Source organism: Nilaparvata lugens, chromosome 12, assembly GCF_014356525.2.
Source record: "Nilaparvata lugens isolate BPH chromosome 12, ASM1435652v1, whole genome shotgun sequence".
In the NCBI taxonomy this organism is placed as follows: Eukaryota; Metazoa; Arthropoda; class Insecta; order Hemiptera; family Delphacidae; genus Nilaparvata; species Nilaparvata lugens.
The window spans coordinates 20,648,475-20,669,724 of NC_052515.1; the positions used below are offsets into that span (position 1 = coordinate 20,648,475).

Consider the following 21,250-nt stretch of genomic DNA (forward strand, 5'->3'; position numbering starts at 1 on the left):
ACTTCACAATGTGACAATACGTCATTTGAGCTTCGCATTCAACAAATGCTGATATAAGTTTTATAACTCTTTATTTATTTATTTATTTTTCTATTTTTCTATTAATAAGCAAATACAATTCAGGTAAAAACAACAGGCATTTGCCCGAAACTGCTTCAAACCTTAATTTGGAATACACAGTCTAAAGGTTATGCTACTTACGTAACTTAAATGATAATTCGCACAAAATTTTGAGTCCAAAAAATGTATCTACTACAATTTTGAATTTATTAGATTGATCAATTTCCAAATATGAATCCAAACAAAACTCTTCCTTCACAATATTGCAAAAAAATATTGAAAATTTCACTCAAATCCACAAACTCAAGTTATTTGACCAATAACTTGTCCTAGAAGTTATTTATTATTTATTTATGTATTCATACGATACGTACATCCAAATTTAGTCACACATAGTCCGACATAGTTTGAAGTGGAGTAAATATTTCTATATTTTCCGATAGCCTGATATCTATTTACTGGCCGAAAGTATCTGAACTCAAACTAACTTGTCCATCAATTCAGCCTGCTCACATCAGAGCAAATTGATAACTCTCGTTAGAGACGCCATACAAGTATGAAGATGTAGGTATAATACAATCAGGCCAGTTAAGGAGGCAAATTTGAAGAGACAAGGAGTGACTGGACTAGCCTACTAGTCTCACTCCCATGTCCAGGCAACAGGCAACAGGCTCCAATTATCTTAATAGCTGTCAGCTAACTGACGACAGTGTGAATGTGTGGGCTCTGGTCTACTTGGGAAGAAGAGAATGAGGAGAAGGGAAAGGAGAATGAGGAGCAGGAGAGCAAAAAGAGGAAGAGGAGGAGCAGGAGAAGGAGGAGGAGGAGCAGGAGGAGGAGGAGGAGGATTAGAAGGAGTAGAAGGAGTAGGAGGATGATAAGGGGGAAGAGGACAAAAAGGAGGAGAAGGAGGAGGATGAATAGAGGAGTTGAGGAGGTAAGTGTTTGCATGTGAAAAGAAGAAGGAATAGAAGAAATAAGAGGGTACAATATGAGACAGCTAATGAAAAAGGAAAAAGGATAATGGGAACGCAAAGATATGGTGAAATATGTTCATCACTATGTCAGGGGGGAGAAGGATGTTGATGAAGATAAGAAATAGAGGTGGAGAATCTGGAAATAGTGACAGAGAGAGAATTTTAGTGAGATTTGAAAGCAAAATCAAAACAAAGTTAAGGAGAAAATATTATTTAGAAAGAAGAACAGAAAGATAACGATGATGAATAAACAATATTCGTAAACAAAGGAAATCTAGAAGACATATAACGAATGGGAGATGTGTTTGCAAAATAAGAAATGAGTTGTAAAAGATTATCAGACAAGCGAGGAAGAAGAGGAAGAAGAACACTAGAGGACTAGGTAAATCTATAAAAATGTAATACTACAAAGAACAAGATGGAGAAGAGTAATCAGAGTGAGAAGTAGATTAGAGAAACATGGGGAAGAAGAAGAAGAAATAATAGGAGAAAAAGGAGAAGGAGAGAGAAGAGGAGGAAGGAATAGTCGACTAGAGAAAGCAAGAAGCTGGCAATGTAGAGGCATATGTGTGAAGAAGATAGACATTCACCATGCAGGCAGCTACAACGGTTTTCTCCCTTGTAAAGGAAAACCCACCCTTACCAACACTGTTCTCCTCCTTCTCTGCCTCTTCACCTTCTCTTTCTTCTTTCTTCACATTGTTGTCATCTCACATGTGCCAATTAAAGCCTCCCACGCTCTTGACATACGAGAACAGCCTCTCATATTATGCTACTTTCCCAGTGTTTCATCTTGCTCAATCACACACTACTTTCTTTTCCTTTGTACTTCTTCCTCTCCCTTTTCTTTTTCTTATCCTTCATCCTCTTCACATTCTTCTACTTCTTTTTTGTCTTCTCCTCGCTTTTCTTGTCCCTTCTCATCATTTTCTCACATGAGGTGTATGTAAAAGTGTGAATTGAGAGGTAGTTAGTGTCTGCAAGGCATTTTTGCACCCTCACACGCTTGAATAGCTTCCATTTCTTCACACCTAACAACTGTTGTTTGAAAAGATGTTTTCAACGCTGAAATGAGTAACTGTCTTTTCAGTGAGATTCACTTGAAAATGTCAGCATTACTTGTATTGATAACACCAAAACTTTCCATCAAACCGATGCTGACAAGTTCACAAGCTACGGCTAACCTTGGAAGTAACCTTATTTTTCTATTTATTTTTCTCAGTCGCACTTTCGCTCTTCATAAATATATCGACTCATTCGAGGTCAATAGTTCACTAGTGCTCGGAGACTCTATAACTCTAATCACAGATTTTTATTGTCTATTATATGTAGTCTATGCTCTAATGTACTGTAATAACTCTTAAGCCCGAAATAGACGCGCAATATTATCTTAAAGTTAGCATTTCAAATGTTTGTAACATTTTGCTTTTTGTGACTAAAAACTTTTTCCATTTATTCATTATAGTATCTACTTATAACATCATGCTGCAGTGTCTAAAACGAGTTAATCATATAGCTCTGTGGCCTTTTAATTAGGTACTATACTCAATAAGATTGAGCTGTGAGAGGTCTATTGGCCGCTTAACTTTCTTATTGTAAGTCTACAATCAAACAATTTCCAACATAAATATATCAACATGGATATAGACGACTTATAGACAAATGATTTTAGACATACTGAAAATCAAAATTATAATATATTTTATGCATACTTAAAAGCTTCTAAGTAACGATGGGTATCGATACATCGATGTTTCAACATCAAACATCGATGTTTACTGTTCGATGTTTTTCACTAATCGATGGTTTTACCTAGACATCGGTCATCCGATGTTTTTCCCAACTAAAAAGTAAAAACAATTATAATTTTTTAATTTGATTTAGGTTTTTTTGGTTGAAGAGGATTATCTTGAGAGCAATAAGCAATAGTAACAGAATAGAATCATTATCTTTGTCATATTTAGTGTAGTATTCTGTTTAGTCTTTTTCGTTTAGATCACTCTTGTGAAAGATCTCGCATAAGTTTTGACTTCCTGCAGATTGTTATTTTTATTTTTCAATCAGGCTCTCTGTATTTTTATGTGAGACTGTTTGGATACTCTTGAAGATTTACATTACTTCTGTGGCCCGTGTCAAGTTTAGACACTTATTTAGAAATGAATAAGATGTCGGATTCTTCGTTTCTTAGGAAGAAATAGTTTTTTCTTATTACGATTATATTTCCTCAACATGCGTTTAACACTAATTAATATACCTCTGGAAAAGAGATCCTCGTATTGTAATGAGAGCAGATATTCATATAAAAAAACTTAACCCATTTTCATCTCGTAAATTAATCTATCAGGTATTGAATGAATACGATATGCATATCAATGATTGCTAGAATCAGCTTAGGGTGAAATTTCAAGACCGAATCTTCTAGGATATACGAGAGGTTTCTGACTAAACTATGAAGATGACAAATCTTGTGATCTAGATTTGATGTATCTTTCTAGTCACAACCTAACCTCAATTATTCCAAAGACTGTTACTTGAATACCACAAGTCCAAATTTGCTAAAATTCAAGTTAGTAACTGTTAAAATATTGGAAAATAGCTCCAGATAAAATTGTAGTCACTTTAGAAGCTCTTTTTGTACTTTTAAGTATTTCGCAATTTATGAAAAATATATACCAATAACTCAATCGTTAAGTATTTCGAAATTTATGAAAAATATATACCAATAACTCAATCAACTTCCGAAATAATTGAGTTCCAATCTATACCAAAATTATAATTTTTTTCTACTCTATAAGCTGGGAATTCATTTCACCCTGTTTTATCATCTTCAAAAGAATGAGTGTAAAGTATCATGATATGATATTATATTTATTTATTTATTCATGGAGACAACAGGTAAAACCCCATTTTGCCTCCTTCACTGTTTTAATTATTATTTTTAATTTTAATTTTTAATAAATAATTATACTGTAAATTATATAATTTTCACTGTATCAATATTAATAGGCTACTAATAAAAATCTATTAATCCATCTTCTTCGACATGTTTTTTAATTATTTATTCATTAAAAATTATTTGATCATTCTTATCATCCATTTAATAAAAAAAAGTAATATTATTAGTTCAAATTTATTCTTTTTAAAAATTTTGGACAAAAAATATCGTCTTAATTTGTTCTATATTGAACAAATATTCAAATCCATAAAACAATATTTAAGAATATTGGATTTTCTTTTTTAAATCCGATTAGATATCAATCTCCGTTGCTTAAAGTCAAGTCTGATTACCTACGAACAATTTATAAACTTTCAGTTTGGCTGCTGCCAATCAATAATACGGTATTTCTTTATTGTTAACTACTTTTCAAAAGCTCTGTCCCCTTCTTTTACACATACAACCAGAAATACTCAGTAGTCTCAACACACAATACAAAAATATCCAAAAATCATGAGCAATATTTAAAAGAATATCTAGCTTGAAGTACAGCCATAATTTTTCGTACTGTAACTCGAAAAACCGAACAATGCTTCACATTACACCTGTCTAATTAGTATTCCTAAGCACATCTCTTAGTTCAATCGCTTTGAAAATTTACACAACAATAACGCTCTAGCATACTTCTCAATAGCTATACTAATAAAGGAACACACATTGACTCAAATATACCCACAGTCTCACATTTACATACACAAAATGATATTCAACACACACAGAAATAAAATTGACTCACACAGCATTACGGAGCAACACACAAACACATAAGCATATATATGAACAAACAATAAACTATTCCACCAAAGTTACTTAAGGCCTGTACACACTAACACAAGCTCACTTCTACAGTTTCATCTTTTATTGTATATTTTCAATGTGAATCTTCTTAATATTTCTCTGTGGCTCTTCCAAGTTCTACTGGTGTGTTAAAACCCTATTTCAAATGAATCTTTCCTAATCCTCATTACATAAATCAACAGTGTGAACTTTCTTATCAGTGCTGAACAGTATTTTTAATGGGAGCATCTAAAGATCGAGAGCTCGGCTAGTGTATAGAGGCCTTTAATTGGCAGACAAAGACACACGAGTCAATTTGAAATTAACTTAGTCATTGTTTGCCAGTGCCTGAGAGTGTGTGTGAGACTGTGAGTTTTCCAAACATGCCTAAATTTAACCGGGTGCGTTACACCAATTTAACCGACGGTTCCATTGCAATGAGACGATGGATTTGTTACAGAACGATTACGGTATTTATTACTTTTCATCTCTTATTGGATTCTGTGTTGTTGGTTACATGTTGTATTCATTTGGTTCTTCAGTTGAATTTTGTTGATTGAACTGACTGATTGTTAAGACAATCATTGGTAATTGAAAAGTTTTTGATGAAAAGGCTGCAATCAACATGTTTTCTGTAGTGACAGTAGCAATATGAAATCTTTAAAGCTTTTCACAATAATCAACATGTTCTTACTTGAATGACAAGAATGTAGGGTAAGTTATATTCATTTAGTGTGGTACTAAATACAGTGATAAGATATCATTTTTTTTTAATGTTTTGATGCCTATTCTCGTCTATTTCCAATATTATTAAATTATGTTTTTCAATAGTTCCTTATCCTTATGGAATTTCAAGCCAATCAATTGAAAAGATAATAATAACGACTAGCAGTTCCATCATAATTAAGTTGATCAATCACCCTACTACTAGTGAATAAACGAGAATACTTGTTTGTGACAAGTCACAACATGGGTCTATTTTCACAACCGTGAATATGGCGACACTGCCAAAAAATCGTGTTATATAAAGTTTTTAATATCAATATAACTTATTTATTACTATCTAATTGTCAAAAAATGCAGACTGCTTGGCAATGAACTCCTCTCTTTTATAATGAATCAAAATTCGTGATGGATTAAAAAATTGAATACCTTACTCATGAAATTTAAAGACATAATTATAATGTCTTAATATTACTATCCATCCTTGGCAACTGTCACTACTGTATTTATAAAGATGGTAGGGAGAAAATGAGTTTGAGGCTATGATATGATATGATATGTTTGAAGGGACGGATTCAAGGATCCAAAGCTCCAAAGAACACAGCACGTCAACCGTAGCTTATTGTGTTCCCAAGTGCGTTATTTAGGCAAATCAATACTTGTTTCCTTACAAGATCCAGGAGTTTTTCCCTATACTAACATCTTATCATCACCTGGTTGCTTGCAGCCAAACAGAGCCCTTTCCTCGCCCTTTGGTCTCTTGTAATCAAGTGTGATATGCTTGGCAGTCTCCTTCAGACTGATTGGTCATGGTGACCTACATGAGTTCCACTCCTGGCCTTCTTTGTAGGTCCTTCCGCTGAGGGAGGGGTCGCCAAATTGCCTCCAGGGCGCTTGACCACCCTCGACTCAGCCTCCTGACCCACATTTGTGACTGGAGTTTTACTCATCTCTGGTCTCTTGGTATTTTTTCTTTTTGCCCCCCAAAACTCTGCAGGGTCAATAACCTAAACTCTCCCAAGATGTTTTGCCTGAATGGCAGCCCTTCCTTGAGCAGTGGTGAGGTTTGGTATCTTCACCCACAAACTCGTGACCTGCATGAGTTCCACTTCTGGCCTTTTTGTAGGTCCTTCCGTTGAGGTAGGGGTCGCCAAACTGCCTCTAGAGCGCCTGGCGCCTGGCCACCTTCTTGGGTTTTATTTTTCTTTTGCAAGAAAGAGTGCAACGAAACCTTCTGTGTTCTTGAAGCACCCATTTCAGATTGAGGAGCCTGCCCTGATGGGGAAGATCCCGATGGGTTTGAAGGCAAGGCAACTTCTGGAGTTGCCTTGGGGTCTGATTATTAATGTGGTTCCCACGAACAGATAGGGAAGTGGAGTCAACCCAGACATAGTCACCCGCATGTCCAGGCAAGGCTAAATACTACAGGAGGGCGCCTGGTATTCTGCAGGCACCGTTAGAGACATCATATAAAAACACCACCTATCAGAACGGTCCACATCACACCTTGGGTTGGCCTAAAAAGAGGTAATAATATGGCCAAGGAAGGCCTACAGATGGAAAAAGGAAGAAAGAATGGCACAAAGCTACGTCAATGGGAAAAAGTTATATTCTAGGAATGAAAAGTTCCAAAGCATATTAATTAAGAAGGAGAAGAATGGTTTTCGAGGGGGGTCGCCTACTATGGCAAGCTGAGAGTTACTGTGGATGTATTCTGGTTTTCAACAAATTCATGAGTACGATGTTCTACTCAAAGCTCCCCTAACCAACAAAGGGGCAGTTGTGGCTGAGCTTATTGCTCCCTCACAGATATATACCGGTACCCTATGACATTTGTATGTGATGTGTGATTAATTGAAAGATGAATAAAAAACTGATAAATTTCATTGGCCTATGGAATCAAAAGAGTAACTTTACGGAGCTACTCCGTGAAGTTTCTTCTGATCACTGAAGTTTCAAATGTCGAGAGGATTTCAGACCATTAAATTGAGGAATTCTACACATTGCAGAGGACTAGGGACTTTGAAGTCCTTATGATGAGTTTTCCCTATCACTGCTGGTTCAGACTACTGGAATGGTTTCAGATCATCTTTTCCTTGAAAAATATAACTTCTACATTATAATAATAATGATAATGGTAATTATTTTTCAGAACCTCAAAAATTTCTTCGTCAATAGCAAGTCTGCAAAATACCTGTTAGCTATTTTGGTTACAATTCTAACTATACAACAGATATGTTTTACGTATACGGAGCCATCATCACCAGATATCGCCCAGAATATCAGGTAATCACAATTCATACATAATTTATCTCACTTCAACGTGGATAATCATTATTGTTATCTCAATGTATTGTTATTTGTTTCCTTGTATTTCTCATTTCTATGGTTCTCAAAAGTTCCTTATCCTTATGGAATTTCAAGCCAATCAATTGAAAAGATAATAATAACGACTAGCAGTTCCATCATAATTAAGTTGATCAATCACCCTACTACTAGTGAATAAACGAGAATACTTGTTTGTGACAAGTCACAACATGGGTCTATTTTCACAACCGTGAATATGGCGACACTGCCAAAAAATCGTGTTATATAAAGTTTTTAATATCAATATAACTTATTTATTACTATCTAATTGTCAAAAAATGCAGACTGCTTGGCAATGAACTCCTCTCTTTTATAATGAATCAAAATTCGTGATGGATTAAAAAATTGAATACCTTACTCATGAAATTTAAAGACATAATTATAATGTCTTAATATTACTATCCATCCTTGGCAACTGTCACTACTGTATTTATAAAGATGGTAGGGAGAAAATGAGTTTGAGGCTATGATATGATATGATATGTTTGAAGGGACGGATTCAAGGATCCAAAGCTCCAAAGAACACAGCACGTCAACCGTAGCTTATTGTGTTCCCAAGTGCGTTATTTAGGCAAATCAATACTTGTTTCCTTTACAAGATCCAGGAGTTTTTCCCTATACTAACATCTTATTCATCACCTGGTTGCTTGCAGCCAAACAGAGCCCTTTCCCTTGCCCTTTGGTCTCTTGTAATCAAGTGTGATATGCTTGGCAGTCTCCTTCAGACTGATTGGTCATGGTGACCTACATGAGTTCCACTCCTGGCCTTCTTTGTAGGTCCTTCCGCTGAGGGAGGGGTCGCCAAATTGCCTCCAGGGCGCTTGACCACCCTCGACTCAGCCTCCTGACCCACATTTGTGACTGGAGTTTTACTCATCTCTGGTCTCTTGGTATTTTTTCTTTTTGCCCCCCAAAACTCTGCAGGGTCAATAACCTAAACTCTCCCAAGATGTTTTGCCTGAATGGCAGCCCTTCCTTGAGCAGTGGTGAGGTTTGGTATCTTCACCCACAAACTCGTGACCTGCATGAGTTCCACTTCTGGCCTTTTTGTAGGTCCTTCCGTTGAGGTAGGGGTCGCCAAACTGCCTCTAGAGCGCCTGGCGCCTGGCCACCTTCTTGGGTTTTATTTTTCTTTTGCAAGAAAGAGTGCAACGAAACCTTCTGTGTTCTTGAAGCACCCATTTCAGATTGAGGAGCCTGCCCTGATGGGGAAGATCCCGATGGGTTTGAAGGCAAGGCAACTTCTGGAGTTGCCTTGGGGTCTGATTTATTAATGTGGTTCCCACGAACAGATAGGGAAGTGGAGTCAACCCAGACATAGTCACCCGCATGTCCAGGCAAGGCTAAATACTACAGGAGGGCGCCTGGTATTCTGCAGGCACCGTTAGAGACATCATATAAAAACACCACCCATCAGAACGGTCCACATCACACCTTGGGTTGGCCTAAAAAGAGGTAATAATATGGCCAAGGAAGGCCTACAGATAGAAAAAGGAAGAAAGAATGGCACAAAGCTACGTCAATGGGAAAAAGTTATATTCTAGGAATGAAAAGTTCCAAAGCATATTAATTAAGAAGGAGAAGAATGGTTTTCGAGGGGGTCGCCTACTATGGCAAGCTGAGAGTTACTGTGGATGTATTCTGGTTTTCAACAAATTCATGAGTACGATGTTCGACTCAAAGCTCCCCTAACCAACAAAGGGGCAGTTTGTGGCTGAGCTTATTGCTCCCTCACAGATATATACCGGTACCCTATGACATTTGTATGTGATGTGTGATTAATTGAAAGATGAATAAAAAACTGATAAATTTCATTGGCCTATGGAATCAAAAGAGTAACTTTACGGAGCTACTCCGTGAAGTTTCTTCTGATCACTGAAGTTTCAAATGTCGAGAGGATTTCAGACCATTAAATTGAGGAATTCTACACATTGCAGAGGACTAGGGACTTTGAAGTCCTTATGATGAGTTTTCCCTATCACTGCTGGTTCAGACTACTGGAATGATTTTCTCATTACTTTTTTCAGATTACTATGGACACAAGAATATCAGATCAGAATTCATACATAAAATTATTATACTTTCCATTTGATAATTTATGCTTGTCATCTCAATTTTCTGTACTTAAATTTAAAAAAAAAATGTTATACTATCATCAATTGAATTTCAGAGGCTTGTGGACCTACAAGTGTATGAAAAATCGATGCCGAAAAACACAATTCACTGGCAAAGACGGCGAAGATTCAGGCCAGATTTCGTTGAATGTGTGCAAACTGACTTGCGGTGATCCCCCCGGCTCACTATGGCCAATGCCCACTGGGAAGGTGCAGATACAAAGGCAACTGGTTGCAATCAACCCCAACAACATCATTATGGAAGACGAACCTCCTGGGAATCAAGGTATTTAATATGAGATATAATATGAATATTCATACATTTATCCATATCTGAAAAAGCACTTAGTATTAAACTATATTGCAAGAGGAGGAACAGGTGGACCCTTTCATATTCCTCTCCCAAATTTAGATTAATATTCAATATAACATATTTTTTGTGTATTCAGCAGGAAAATCTGATCCATTGTAGTGAGATTTACTGATTGTATACAAATCTTGTGTGACTGTATTTGTGAAGGAGACACATAAGGTGTAACCTGTTGCCTACATGAATATATAAATGAATCATTGCTTCAAGTTCAATGAAAGCATTGGTTAATTACGACAAATAATTGGTTGAGTGCACCCCATTGATGTTACGAGGCTTGCTGACTGTTTGGAGTGGATATTGCTATAGCCCACTGCCCAATTTATTTGTACAAAAAATACCTCAAATGTTCTATGGATCAGTTTAGAGCTCATGTGTTTTGAAAGAGGACGTATCATTTTACAAATCTATGTCTATTACCTCTATTTCAGTATTCGTAGTTTTCCCGAATTACCCAAAATATTTATTTGATCATATTCAGGGACCTATGCACCATAATATCATTTCAAACTGATATAGAATGGAGAAGACTACAATAAATGAATGTATTACACTATAATAATAAATGCAACTTCTCGTAAACCTAAATGAGCGTTAAACGTAGATGGTGCATCGTGGCTGGAGCTCAAGGCTTCTTTTTCCAGTCACGCCAAAACCTATTGTATTTTTAATGATTATTTTTATTTGTAAAAATAATCATTTTATTTGGCAATAAATTCATTATTCATGTGAACCTGAATCTGATTGTTGACTATAATTAGCACAAGCTTTGTCCTCATTTTCTCAGTTTAAAGCACCTGAGCTATTGTATCCCTTCCATTAGTCATTGTGTAGTTCAAACTCAAAATTTTGAAACATTTTTCTCGGTTCTACCGCAGAAAGATGTCAGAAATCTGAAATGAAGTCTTGTGTCAAATTATGTGTCAAATCAAATTCATATTGAGACGGAGCTCATTAGCAATGTGTGAACACTATATTAAGATCAAATGATATTAACTCATGTAACAGACTCACGTCACGTTACTTCGCGTCTCGTTGTGTTTATTTGAATACTGTTGTTTTTGGTTTATTTGTTTTGCATTGTACTGTTGTTTAGTATCTGTAATGGGTCTATCGAGAGCTAGCACGTCATAATAAGAATCAATCAATTTGTGACCAAGCTGAATGATACATATTACAAAAAAAAACTATAGTCGCAAGTTGATAGTTTAGATTACAGTGGTCGCCAAACAGTCGATCGCGAGCTACCGGTAGCTCGTGGGGTAGTTTTTGGTAGCTCACAGAAATGTTTAGGTTGTCAACCATGCATTGAGAAACATGGCTAGAAATTTCTGCATTTCTCACAGATATAACTGAGAAGTTGAATGATTTAAATTTCCAGCTTCAAGGGAAAGATATCGGTGGAATGATTTGATCTGTAAAATCGTTTTCCAAGGAGCTTGAGATGAGGGAAAAGAATGTCGTCCAGTTTGAATATAAACACTTTTCCAGTCTGAAGAAAATCAATAACGAGAAAAATCCTTCACAGCACCTCAGCAATAACCAAGAATACGTTACAATTCAGACTTGAGACAACAGTTTTATCAACGATTTCAAGATTTTAAAAGCATATCGAATATGGTACAATTCGTCAACTCTTCTTTCGTAGAGATCGATGCAGAAGATTTTGCAGCTTGTGTTGTAAAACATTTTGGTAGAGATCAGGAAATGGAATTTGTGGATTTTTAAAATGATCTTGTCTCTCAGATCACTTTCTACAACTGGAAATATTTGGCCTCTAGTCCCCAAAGAAAAATATCCAATTATTATTCAAGTTGCATTGAGGTTGAAAGCCATGCTCAGCTCTACCTACTTGCGTGAATCATCTTTTTCAAGTATGAATTTCATGAAAAATCAATATAGGAACATTTTTTGGACAACCGCATCAGAATGGCGGCTACAACGTACACTTCAAACATCAAGAAAATACTTGATGTCCAAAAAGATTTCCACTTCTCTCATTGAAATTAATGCACATTTCAACTTTTGTTATACTTTTTGCTATGAGATAAGTAGATTTCAACAATAGAAATGTACCTTTATATGCAATAAAAGATACTTTGTTTATTCTAGTATTCCTTGGTATTTTACTAGAAGATTTATAGATGCTATTCTAGCTCACAGGCTCATAAGTTTGGCGACCACTGGTTTAGAATATTGCTGCATTCCTACCCAGTTTTTGATAGAAGAGGGATCACTTATTATAATAATTTGACAGAAATGAATACTCAAAATGGCAAAGTTTATCTGGCGCTACGTGGATCTTTCTCAACTCGACTTCTGACGGAGACTGTAGGTAAACCCATAAAAGCTGATGGAGGTTACGAATTTCATCTGACATTGCAAATCCAGGACACGAGTGTGGATAAGCCTACACTCAACATGGATGAGAGCTACCAACTCAAAGTCGAAACTGATAATGATAAAAAGCTGGTGAGCTCATCAAATCGATTAATTTCTAGGTATAGTACGAGTACTTATGATTTAATAAAATATATGAAGAACCCAGAACGTACAAACATTCATGATCACTGTATTAAATACATAAGCTTGACATTAGAGTAAGTTTCTACTGTCTGATGATGACCCACACCAGGTCGAAACGATCTTCACTACTAATAAATAGTAAGTGCATTTTCACTTTATAAATGTTTTTAAAATTCAAGTTCTATCTTAAAAATCTGGTGTGGCGCACTCACACAACTTTCCTTGCCGTTATGAAAATTGGTCACCTGACGCTAGTGTTCCCGCGCATCTCAAGTCTACTATTCAAAGATTTGAGCCAGCTGGTGACAGGGCAATAACGCTGGAGACACACATGAGGTCTGTTATCTCTTCATAGTGAATGATTTAATAGAATCAACAATAATTTGCAATTGAATAATCACATTTTCTCGAATTTAAAGCTTATTTTCAATTTTAGGTGAAAATGTTACTTAACATTAATTGTAGAGATTTTCTTGCTCAATCTACTCCACTTGATTTTTTGTTTCAATTGTATCTGAAGCCTGATAATTGGTAATCTATCTGCTTTGATGGGGCGGAGCTCCTGGAATTTTTACAGATATGGGACTTGTGGTAGTTGATAGAGCTTATCGATGACTATTTTAGGTATGAATTTGATCAAAATCGTTGGAACCGTTTCCGAGAAAATCACGAAAAACCCTGTTTTTGACAACATTTTCGCCATTTTAGCCGCCATCTTGAATTGCATTTGATCGGAATTGTTCGTGTCGGATCCTTATAGTGAAAGGACCTTAAGTTCCAAATTTCAAGTCATTCCGTTAATTTGGAGGTGAGAGTGACTCCCCCAGGAAGAGCTTTACAATACGTATTTGTAATACATACAAATTAGGTTCTTTGAGTTGGTGGTTGTAATCCATCCTAACCTAAAAAACGTATAATCACAAAGTAGATCCTAGACCTTCATTCACATGGTTGTAATTCATCCTAACCTAAAAAACGTATAATCACAAAGTAGATCCTAGACCCCCATTCACATTCCCCCATCCCCACCCATCCCCATAAGTAGATCCTAGACCTCCATTCACATGGTTGTGATTCATCCTAACCTAAAAAACGTATAATTACAAAGTAGATCCTAGACCCCCATTCACATTCCCCCATCCCCACCCATCCCCATAAGTAGATCCTAGACCTCCATTCACATGGTTGTAATTCATCCTAACCTAAAAACTGTATAATCACAAAGTAGATCCTAGACCCCCATTCACATTCCCCCATCCCCACCCCACCCCACCATACAGCTCCGGACCATCATCCTCTAGAACATAAACACCTATGAACCTCCATCCTTGACCCACGATCCTAGATACCGATTCACCACCTTCATCCCCCACATCTGTTGATAGTGATTTATATATAGAGTTGAATACTGCATACCATACTAATACAATATTGTTCTGCATTGTTCCAGATGAGCAAAGCTGCATGATGTCAGCAAACAGCAAACTCTGTGGACGAGTTTGTTGTCCTGGAGGAGGCATTCAAATCCCGACTCACGACTCTATACTACAATAATGCATACAAGGATGAGCCTGCCAAAGATTTCCACACCTTTCTGAGCAGTCTGAAGGATGAAATTGTTCACATCATCAGTCAGCAACTGCAGACACATGGAGCAATGGAGTTCAATCTAGTATTGGAGGCAACATATTTCTGCAGCACCCTTGATAAGACCTTCTTCGATCAAGAAGAGTTTCAGAGTGTCGCCTTCAAAACTCCAAACTACACCATCTTCAGTATCATCAATCTTCCAGACATCATCAACCAAGCGTGCATGACCCTACTGGATGAGGAGTCGAAATTCGAAGGAAATTCCAGTGGATGGAGTTTGCTTATCATCAATGGATTGCTCATCAGAAGTAGACCTCAATCCATAACACCAGTCATCCAACCACAACCAGTCATCCAACCGCCACCAGTCGCCCCACCATTGCCACCAGTCATCCCACTATCGCCACCAGTCGCCCCACTATCACCACCAGTCGCCCCACTATCGCCACCAGTCGTTCCACTATCGCCACCAGTCGCCCCACTATCGCCAAGATTCGCCCCACTATCGCCGCAAGACGTCCCACTATCTCCACCAGTCGCCCCACTATCGCCGCCAGTCGCCCCACTATCGCCACCAGTCGCCCCACTATCGCCACCAGTCGCCCCACTATTGCCGCCAGTTGCTCCACTATCGCCGCCAGTCGCCCCACTATCGCCAAGAGTCGCCCCACTATCGCCACCAGTCGTCCCACTATCTCCACCAGTCGCCCCACTATCACCGCCAGTCGCCCCACTATCGCCACCAGTCGCCCCACTATCGCCACCAGTCGCCCCACTATCGCCGCCAGTCGCTCCACTATCGCCGCCAGTCGCCCCACTATCACCGCCAGTCGCCCCACTATCATCACCTGTCGCCCCACTATCGCCACCAGTCGCCCCACTATCGCCACCAGTCGCCCCACTATTGTCACCAGTCGGAAGAAGTATCATATTCTATATAATTTAAGTCTTTAAACATAAATCCTCTATGGTGTAGTGGTTAGCAAGTCAGCTTCCTAAGTTGGAGGTTCCAAGCTCAAATCCAAGGCGGTAAAGGTAAGTATTAAAGGTCAGTATCAACAGAACCAGAGGATTTTTTTTTTTTTTTTTGTTTTTTTTTTTGTATGTAGTGGGTAGATTGGCCCACCACTACCAGTCACCCCGCCGCCAGTCGCCGGTTGCCCCACCGGTCGCCCGGCCGCCACCGGTCGCCCCACCAGTCTCCCCACCAGTCGCCCAGCCGCCGCCAGTCATCCGGCCGCCACTGACCGCCGCCAGGCATCACACCGGCCGAGGCCAAGATGGCTTCAATTTGGTAGTAGCCTTCATCACACCAATCAGTTAATGTCGAATGTATTACCATTTGTAATATGTTAATAAAGAAATAAACCATCATTGGCTGATCCACTGTCTAAAACTACTCTCATGTAATGATGTAAACATATATGAAATAAACCTCATTTTTGTGTTAACCATTGATTGAGAGTTTCATTAATTCATATGGGTAAAAAAAATCACCTTACTTTACTTTAAGCATTGTAATTTCAACGACCCCCACTCCACCTCCCTCTGTCACATGACCAATGGCCACCAGCATTAAGGACTCTAGCTCAAGATGGTCATGCACGACCTGTCACTCTACATGCTCATGGAGACCTATCACTCCAGATCAATATGTACATGGTAGACCTACTGGATCAAGATGTCCATGGAGACTCTAGATCAACATGACCATGCTGCTCTAGAGATCAAAATGGTATTGAAGATAGATATTTTCAATGACTCCCACTCCATGTTCAGACATGACATATTTTCAATGACCCTCACTCCTCCTGTCACATGTCTGTATTGCATAATTGGGTTGTCCACTCAGTGGTCAGTCAGTCAGTTCAATTACTGATCAGTCACTGATCAGTCTGATCAGTAACTGATCAGTCACTGTTCAGTTACTGATCAATAACTGAACAGTCACTGATCAGTCTGATCAGTAACTGATCATATAGGTAAAAAATCACCTTCCTATGCTTTCAACGAAGGCTGTTTCAACGACCCCCACTCCACCTCCCCAGTCACATGACCAATTGCCACCAGTCTTTATCAGCATCCACTTCCTGTTCCAACAAGTATGTATGACATCATCCCTCAACTATCTTACTATAAATACCGCAGCATTGATCTGCATTCGTTCAGTTTGTTAATGTCAACGGTGCAGTAAACATGGATACTTCTAAGGTGTTTAATGTGCCTACACTCTGTGGTAATAAAATTAAGCCTACCAATGAGCGGTTTGGTTTGTGGCTGCTAACAGATAACCTGTGCAATGACAACCTTGTGACAGACATTGGAAATATTGATTACACTGCTGGAGAAGAACTGTTGGTGCAGGATGACTCGAATCTTGTGCCTATTACAGAACCTTTCTGTGACAATATAATGCTTGTGAAAATCTGTGCTTTGGACGATTGTGAGGAGATGGATAAGAGACATTTTGTTCTAAAAAAGGATATATGTGGTGCATTCAACTTATATTTGAGAGGAAAATTCTCTAATATGGTGTCAGCTAAACATGGAGTCAAAGCAAAGCTGCCTTACCTATTGGACAGTGGAAGTGATATGTCTCAAAAGATTCTACAAGTGCTTGGCAAAGATAATTACAATGAGGTGAAACAAAAATACCAGGAACCAGTGGGTATACCCTACAAAGTGGAGCTCGCAGACGTACCAATTGCTACATTGATGGAAGAGCTACCGAGACTATTGGAGCAGCTGAGGAATGAGCACTTCTATCTACTAGACTTGGACATAACACAGGACTTCACTGGAATATTCAACAAGAATGGAATGTGCGACTTTCTAACTACAAATCATTGTTTCTGCTTTCAAGGAGAATATAAAGATGACTATAATGTGATAGTGGATAACAACAAAACTGTTGGGATTGATTGCTTGACTTGGGTTAATAGTAATGTGAGGGTAAAAATTTATAATAAGTTTGTATGTCAAATCACAAGCCCTGGTGTAAATAAGCAGTTAGGTAACCATATTGTAGACTTTATTGCCTGTCCAGATACAAGATTATGGGAAACCTTTACCTCTGATGCAGCTAAAATGCATGGTATTACACGTTTGGAAGCTACAATCTATAACTATAGTTTAACAAATAGAGACAATAGCAAAACCTTTGACCCTATTCAAGATAGCTTGTCACTTTTGAATGATAGTAGAAATTATTTTCAAAATGCTCCAATTTATTCTGTGTCCTTGGCCAAGATGTGGATAAAACTGACAGATAATTTGAAAAATAGTTGTTGTTTGGTCTATAATGATCTTCTACAGTATGTTTACTGGGGTAATAGCAATACCAGGAAATCGACTGGAGTACAAGTAAAGCTCCCCACTGACCCACAACATAGAAATAAAATAGTTTCTTATGTTATTTCTGCATTCAGTTTCAATTTACTACCTATCAATTATGTAGAAATTTTTGAGGACTCATCCAACCAAAATAATATCAGTTTCTCACAAAAGTGCTATATTAAGAGTGGTGACATATATTTCTCCAAGTCAACCACAGTTTTCTCTACCATATCCAAAGTTGTTGACCTAGATGAGTTGGGCCTTGTAGCAACAGGTAACTTGATACCACAAGTCTTAAGAAAACGAGCAAACATAACTTGTAAGCTTCTCCCATACCCTTGTCTCCTATCACAGTGCTATCAGCCAAGAAGCGTAAGCTAGAACTGGATGAGATTAATCTCAAACGTAGAAAGGTAGAGTTTTTAGAGGCTACAGAGAGCATAAAGGAGCAGCACAAACAACTTATAGAATTCGAGAAGGAGATTGGGAATTTAAGAGAGGAACTTGAGCCATATTTCCATTCACATTGGCAAAATTTTGATCTAAGTGGAGTGTACAATGTGACTGCATTTACTGTGAATAATACTGGGAAATTCCCATATGTAGGTGTACTGGGGGAGAAAGATGGTTTGAAAAACGTTTACTTCGTAAAGGGGTGCCATAAAAATTAATGCATACAAAGCTATCGAAACTCTCAAGAAAGAGGGTTATTTTGTAATCCCTTACACTGACAAAAAAGAAATAATTTGTCTGCCAAGGGAAGAGAAAATTTGTGTAATTACAGTCAATGGCATGACAAGCTATAATGGTCATACATTTCCTAGAATAGAATCACTTAAGTTTCTGTCAGATGTATGGAAAAACTTGGAAGACACTCCCTTCACACAAAAAGAAGTGGAGCAGTATAATAACATCACAATGCTGGAAATTAAAGGGAAAGTAAAAGTAGGACAGTGCAAAAGATTAGAAGAGTTACCAGAAGGTATAGAGTTAGTCATTATTGCAATAAAAGAAGTGTACAATAGAAACAATACTCGGTATATCCTACAGTTTGAAAATGTGGAAGCATTGTATGTATCAAACTATTGGTTAGAGGAAGAATTTGAGAATCCCAACATAGATTTGAATTATAAAATTAGAATCAAGCTAGATGTTTTGAAATATACACCCAGTAGGAATAAGGAAAGAGTTACTTTCTGTATTTGATTTGGCCATAGATATGCTTTGATGTATGTATAATAATTAAAAAAAATAAAGAAAATTATTGTAACCTTGTGTGTTATCTTTTGTTTCCTATTCTATCCTATCCAAAGATACAAATTTCCAATAAGATGAAATTGAGACTCAATTTTGATAAGAGTGAAAGGAATAAACACTTCATAATAGAACAAATTCACATCTGGACTAAGAATAGAGTTCGCGGGAAATGATTTACACCACATATATCCTGCTTTTATTTTTATTAGATGGAAAGGATATGCGGTCAAGAAGTGGAGCAATTTCTAGAACAGGAAACCATAAACAGCTTTACACTTTGCACTCAAGTTTAATTATATATGTCAGACTGCCTACATTTGGCATTGTGAGATGACTTATCAAACAAGGAAAATTGTAAATAATTGATTGCAAAACATTATGCAATTGGTATGAGGATTGTATAGTGATAGTTTTGTGTGACTCACTCTCTCTCTCTCAAACTCACTGTCTCACTCCCTCACCCACTGATCACTCACTGTTCACTCTCTTTCTCTCTCACTACCTATCTGTCACTCTCTCACTCTCAGCCCTACAGTGAGAACATTATTGAGATGTATAGGCATAGTTGAGAGATGACGTCATACATACTTGTTGGAACAGGAAGTGGATGCTGATAAAGACTGGTGGCAATTGGTCATTTGACTGGGGAGGTGGAGTGGATGTCGTTGAAACAGCCTTCGTTGAAAGCATAGCAAGGTGATTTCTTACATATATGAACTGACTGACTGACCACTGAGTGGACAACCCAATTATGCCATACAGACATGTAACAGGAGGAGTGAGGGTCATTGAAAATATGTCATGTCTGAACATGGAGTGGGAGTCATTGAAAATATCTATCTTCAATACCATTTTGATCTCTAGAGCAGCATGGTCATGTTGATCTAGAGTCTCCATGGACATCTTGATCCAGTAGGTCTTCCATGTACATATTGATCTGGAGTGATAGGTCTCCATGAGCATGTAGAGTGACAGGTCGTGCATGACCATCTTGAGCTAGAGTCCTTAATGCTGGTGGCCATTGGTCATGTGACAGAGGGAGGTGGAGTGGGGGTCGTTGAAATTACAATGCTTAAAGTAAAGTAAGGTGATTTTTTTTACCTATATGAATTAATGAAACTCTCAATCAATGGTTAACACAAAAATGAGGTTTATTTCATATATGTTTACATCATTACATGAGAGTAGTTTTAGACAGTGGAGCAGCCACTGATGGTTTATTTCTTTATTAACATATTACAAATGGTAATACATTCGATATTAACTGATTGGTGTGATGAAGGCTACTACCAAATTGAAGCCATCTTGGCTCGGCCGGTGTGATGCCTGGTGGCGGTCGGCGGCGGCCGGACGACTGGCGGTGGCCGGGCGACTGGTGGGGCGACTGGTGGGGCGACCGGTGGGGCGACCGGTAGCGGCCGGGCGACCGGTGGGGCAACCGGCGACTGGCGGCGGGGTGACTGGTAGTGGTGGGCCAGTCTACCCACTACATACAAAAAAAAAAAAAAAAAAAAAAAATCCTCTGGTTCTGTTGATACTGACCTTTAATACTTACCTTTACTGCCTTGGATTTGAGCTTGGAACCTCCAACTTAGGAAGCTGACTTGCTAACCACTACACCATAGAGGATTTATGTTTAAAGACTTAAATTATATAGAATATGATACTTCTTCCGACTGGTGACAATAGTGGGGCGACTGGTGGCGATAGTGGGGCGACTGGTGGCGATAGTGGGGCGACTGGTGACGATAGTGGGGCGACTGGCGGCGATAGTGGGGCGACTGGCGGCGATAGTGGAGCGACTGGCGGCGATAGTGGGGCGACTGGTGGCGATAGTGGGGCGACTGGTGGCGATAGTGGGGCGACTGGCGGTGATAGTGGGGCGACTGGTGGAGATAGTGGGACGACTGGCGGCGATAGTGGGGCGACTCTTGGCAATAGTGGGGCGACTGGTGGCGATAGTGGGGCGACTGGTGGCGATAGTGGGGCGACTGGCGGCGATATTTGGGCGACTGGTGGAGATAGTGGGACGACTGGCGGCGATAGGGGGGCGAATCTTGGCGATAGTGGGGCGACTGGTGGCGATAGTGGGACGACTGGTGGCGATAGTGGGGCGACTGGTGGTGATAGTGGGGCGACTGGTGGCGATAGTGGGATG

At 38.6% G+C, this 21,250-nt stretch overlaps 1 protein-coding gene across 1 annotated transcript in view; it reads left to right on the plus strand.

The window, feature by feature from the left end:
* Positions 1 to 4,653: 4,653 nt before the first annotated feature.
* The window catches only part of LOC111043556 (chitooligosaccharidolytic beta-N-acetylglucosaminidase), a 31,206-nt gene continuing 14,609 nt past the window's right edge, over positions 4,654 to 21,250 (plus strand). Inside the window, exons 1-4 of the mRNA XM_039439094.1 lie at positions 4,654 to 5,279; positions 7,685 to 7,818; positions 10,070 to 10,299; positions 12,641 to 12,855. Of these exons, the coding sequence (XP_039295028.1) occupies positions 5,193 to 5,279; positions 7,685 to 7,818; positions 10,070 to 10,299; positions 12,641 to 12,855 (666 nt within the window). The 5' untranslated portion in view covers positions 4,654 to 5,192. The remainder of the gene's footprint in view (positions 5,280 to 7,684; positions 7,819 to 10,069; positions 10,300 to 12,640; positions 12,856 to 21,250) is intronic.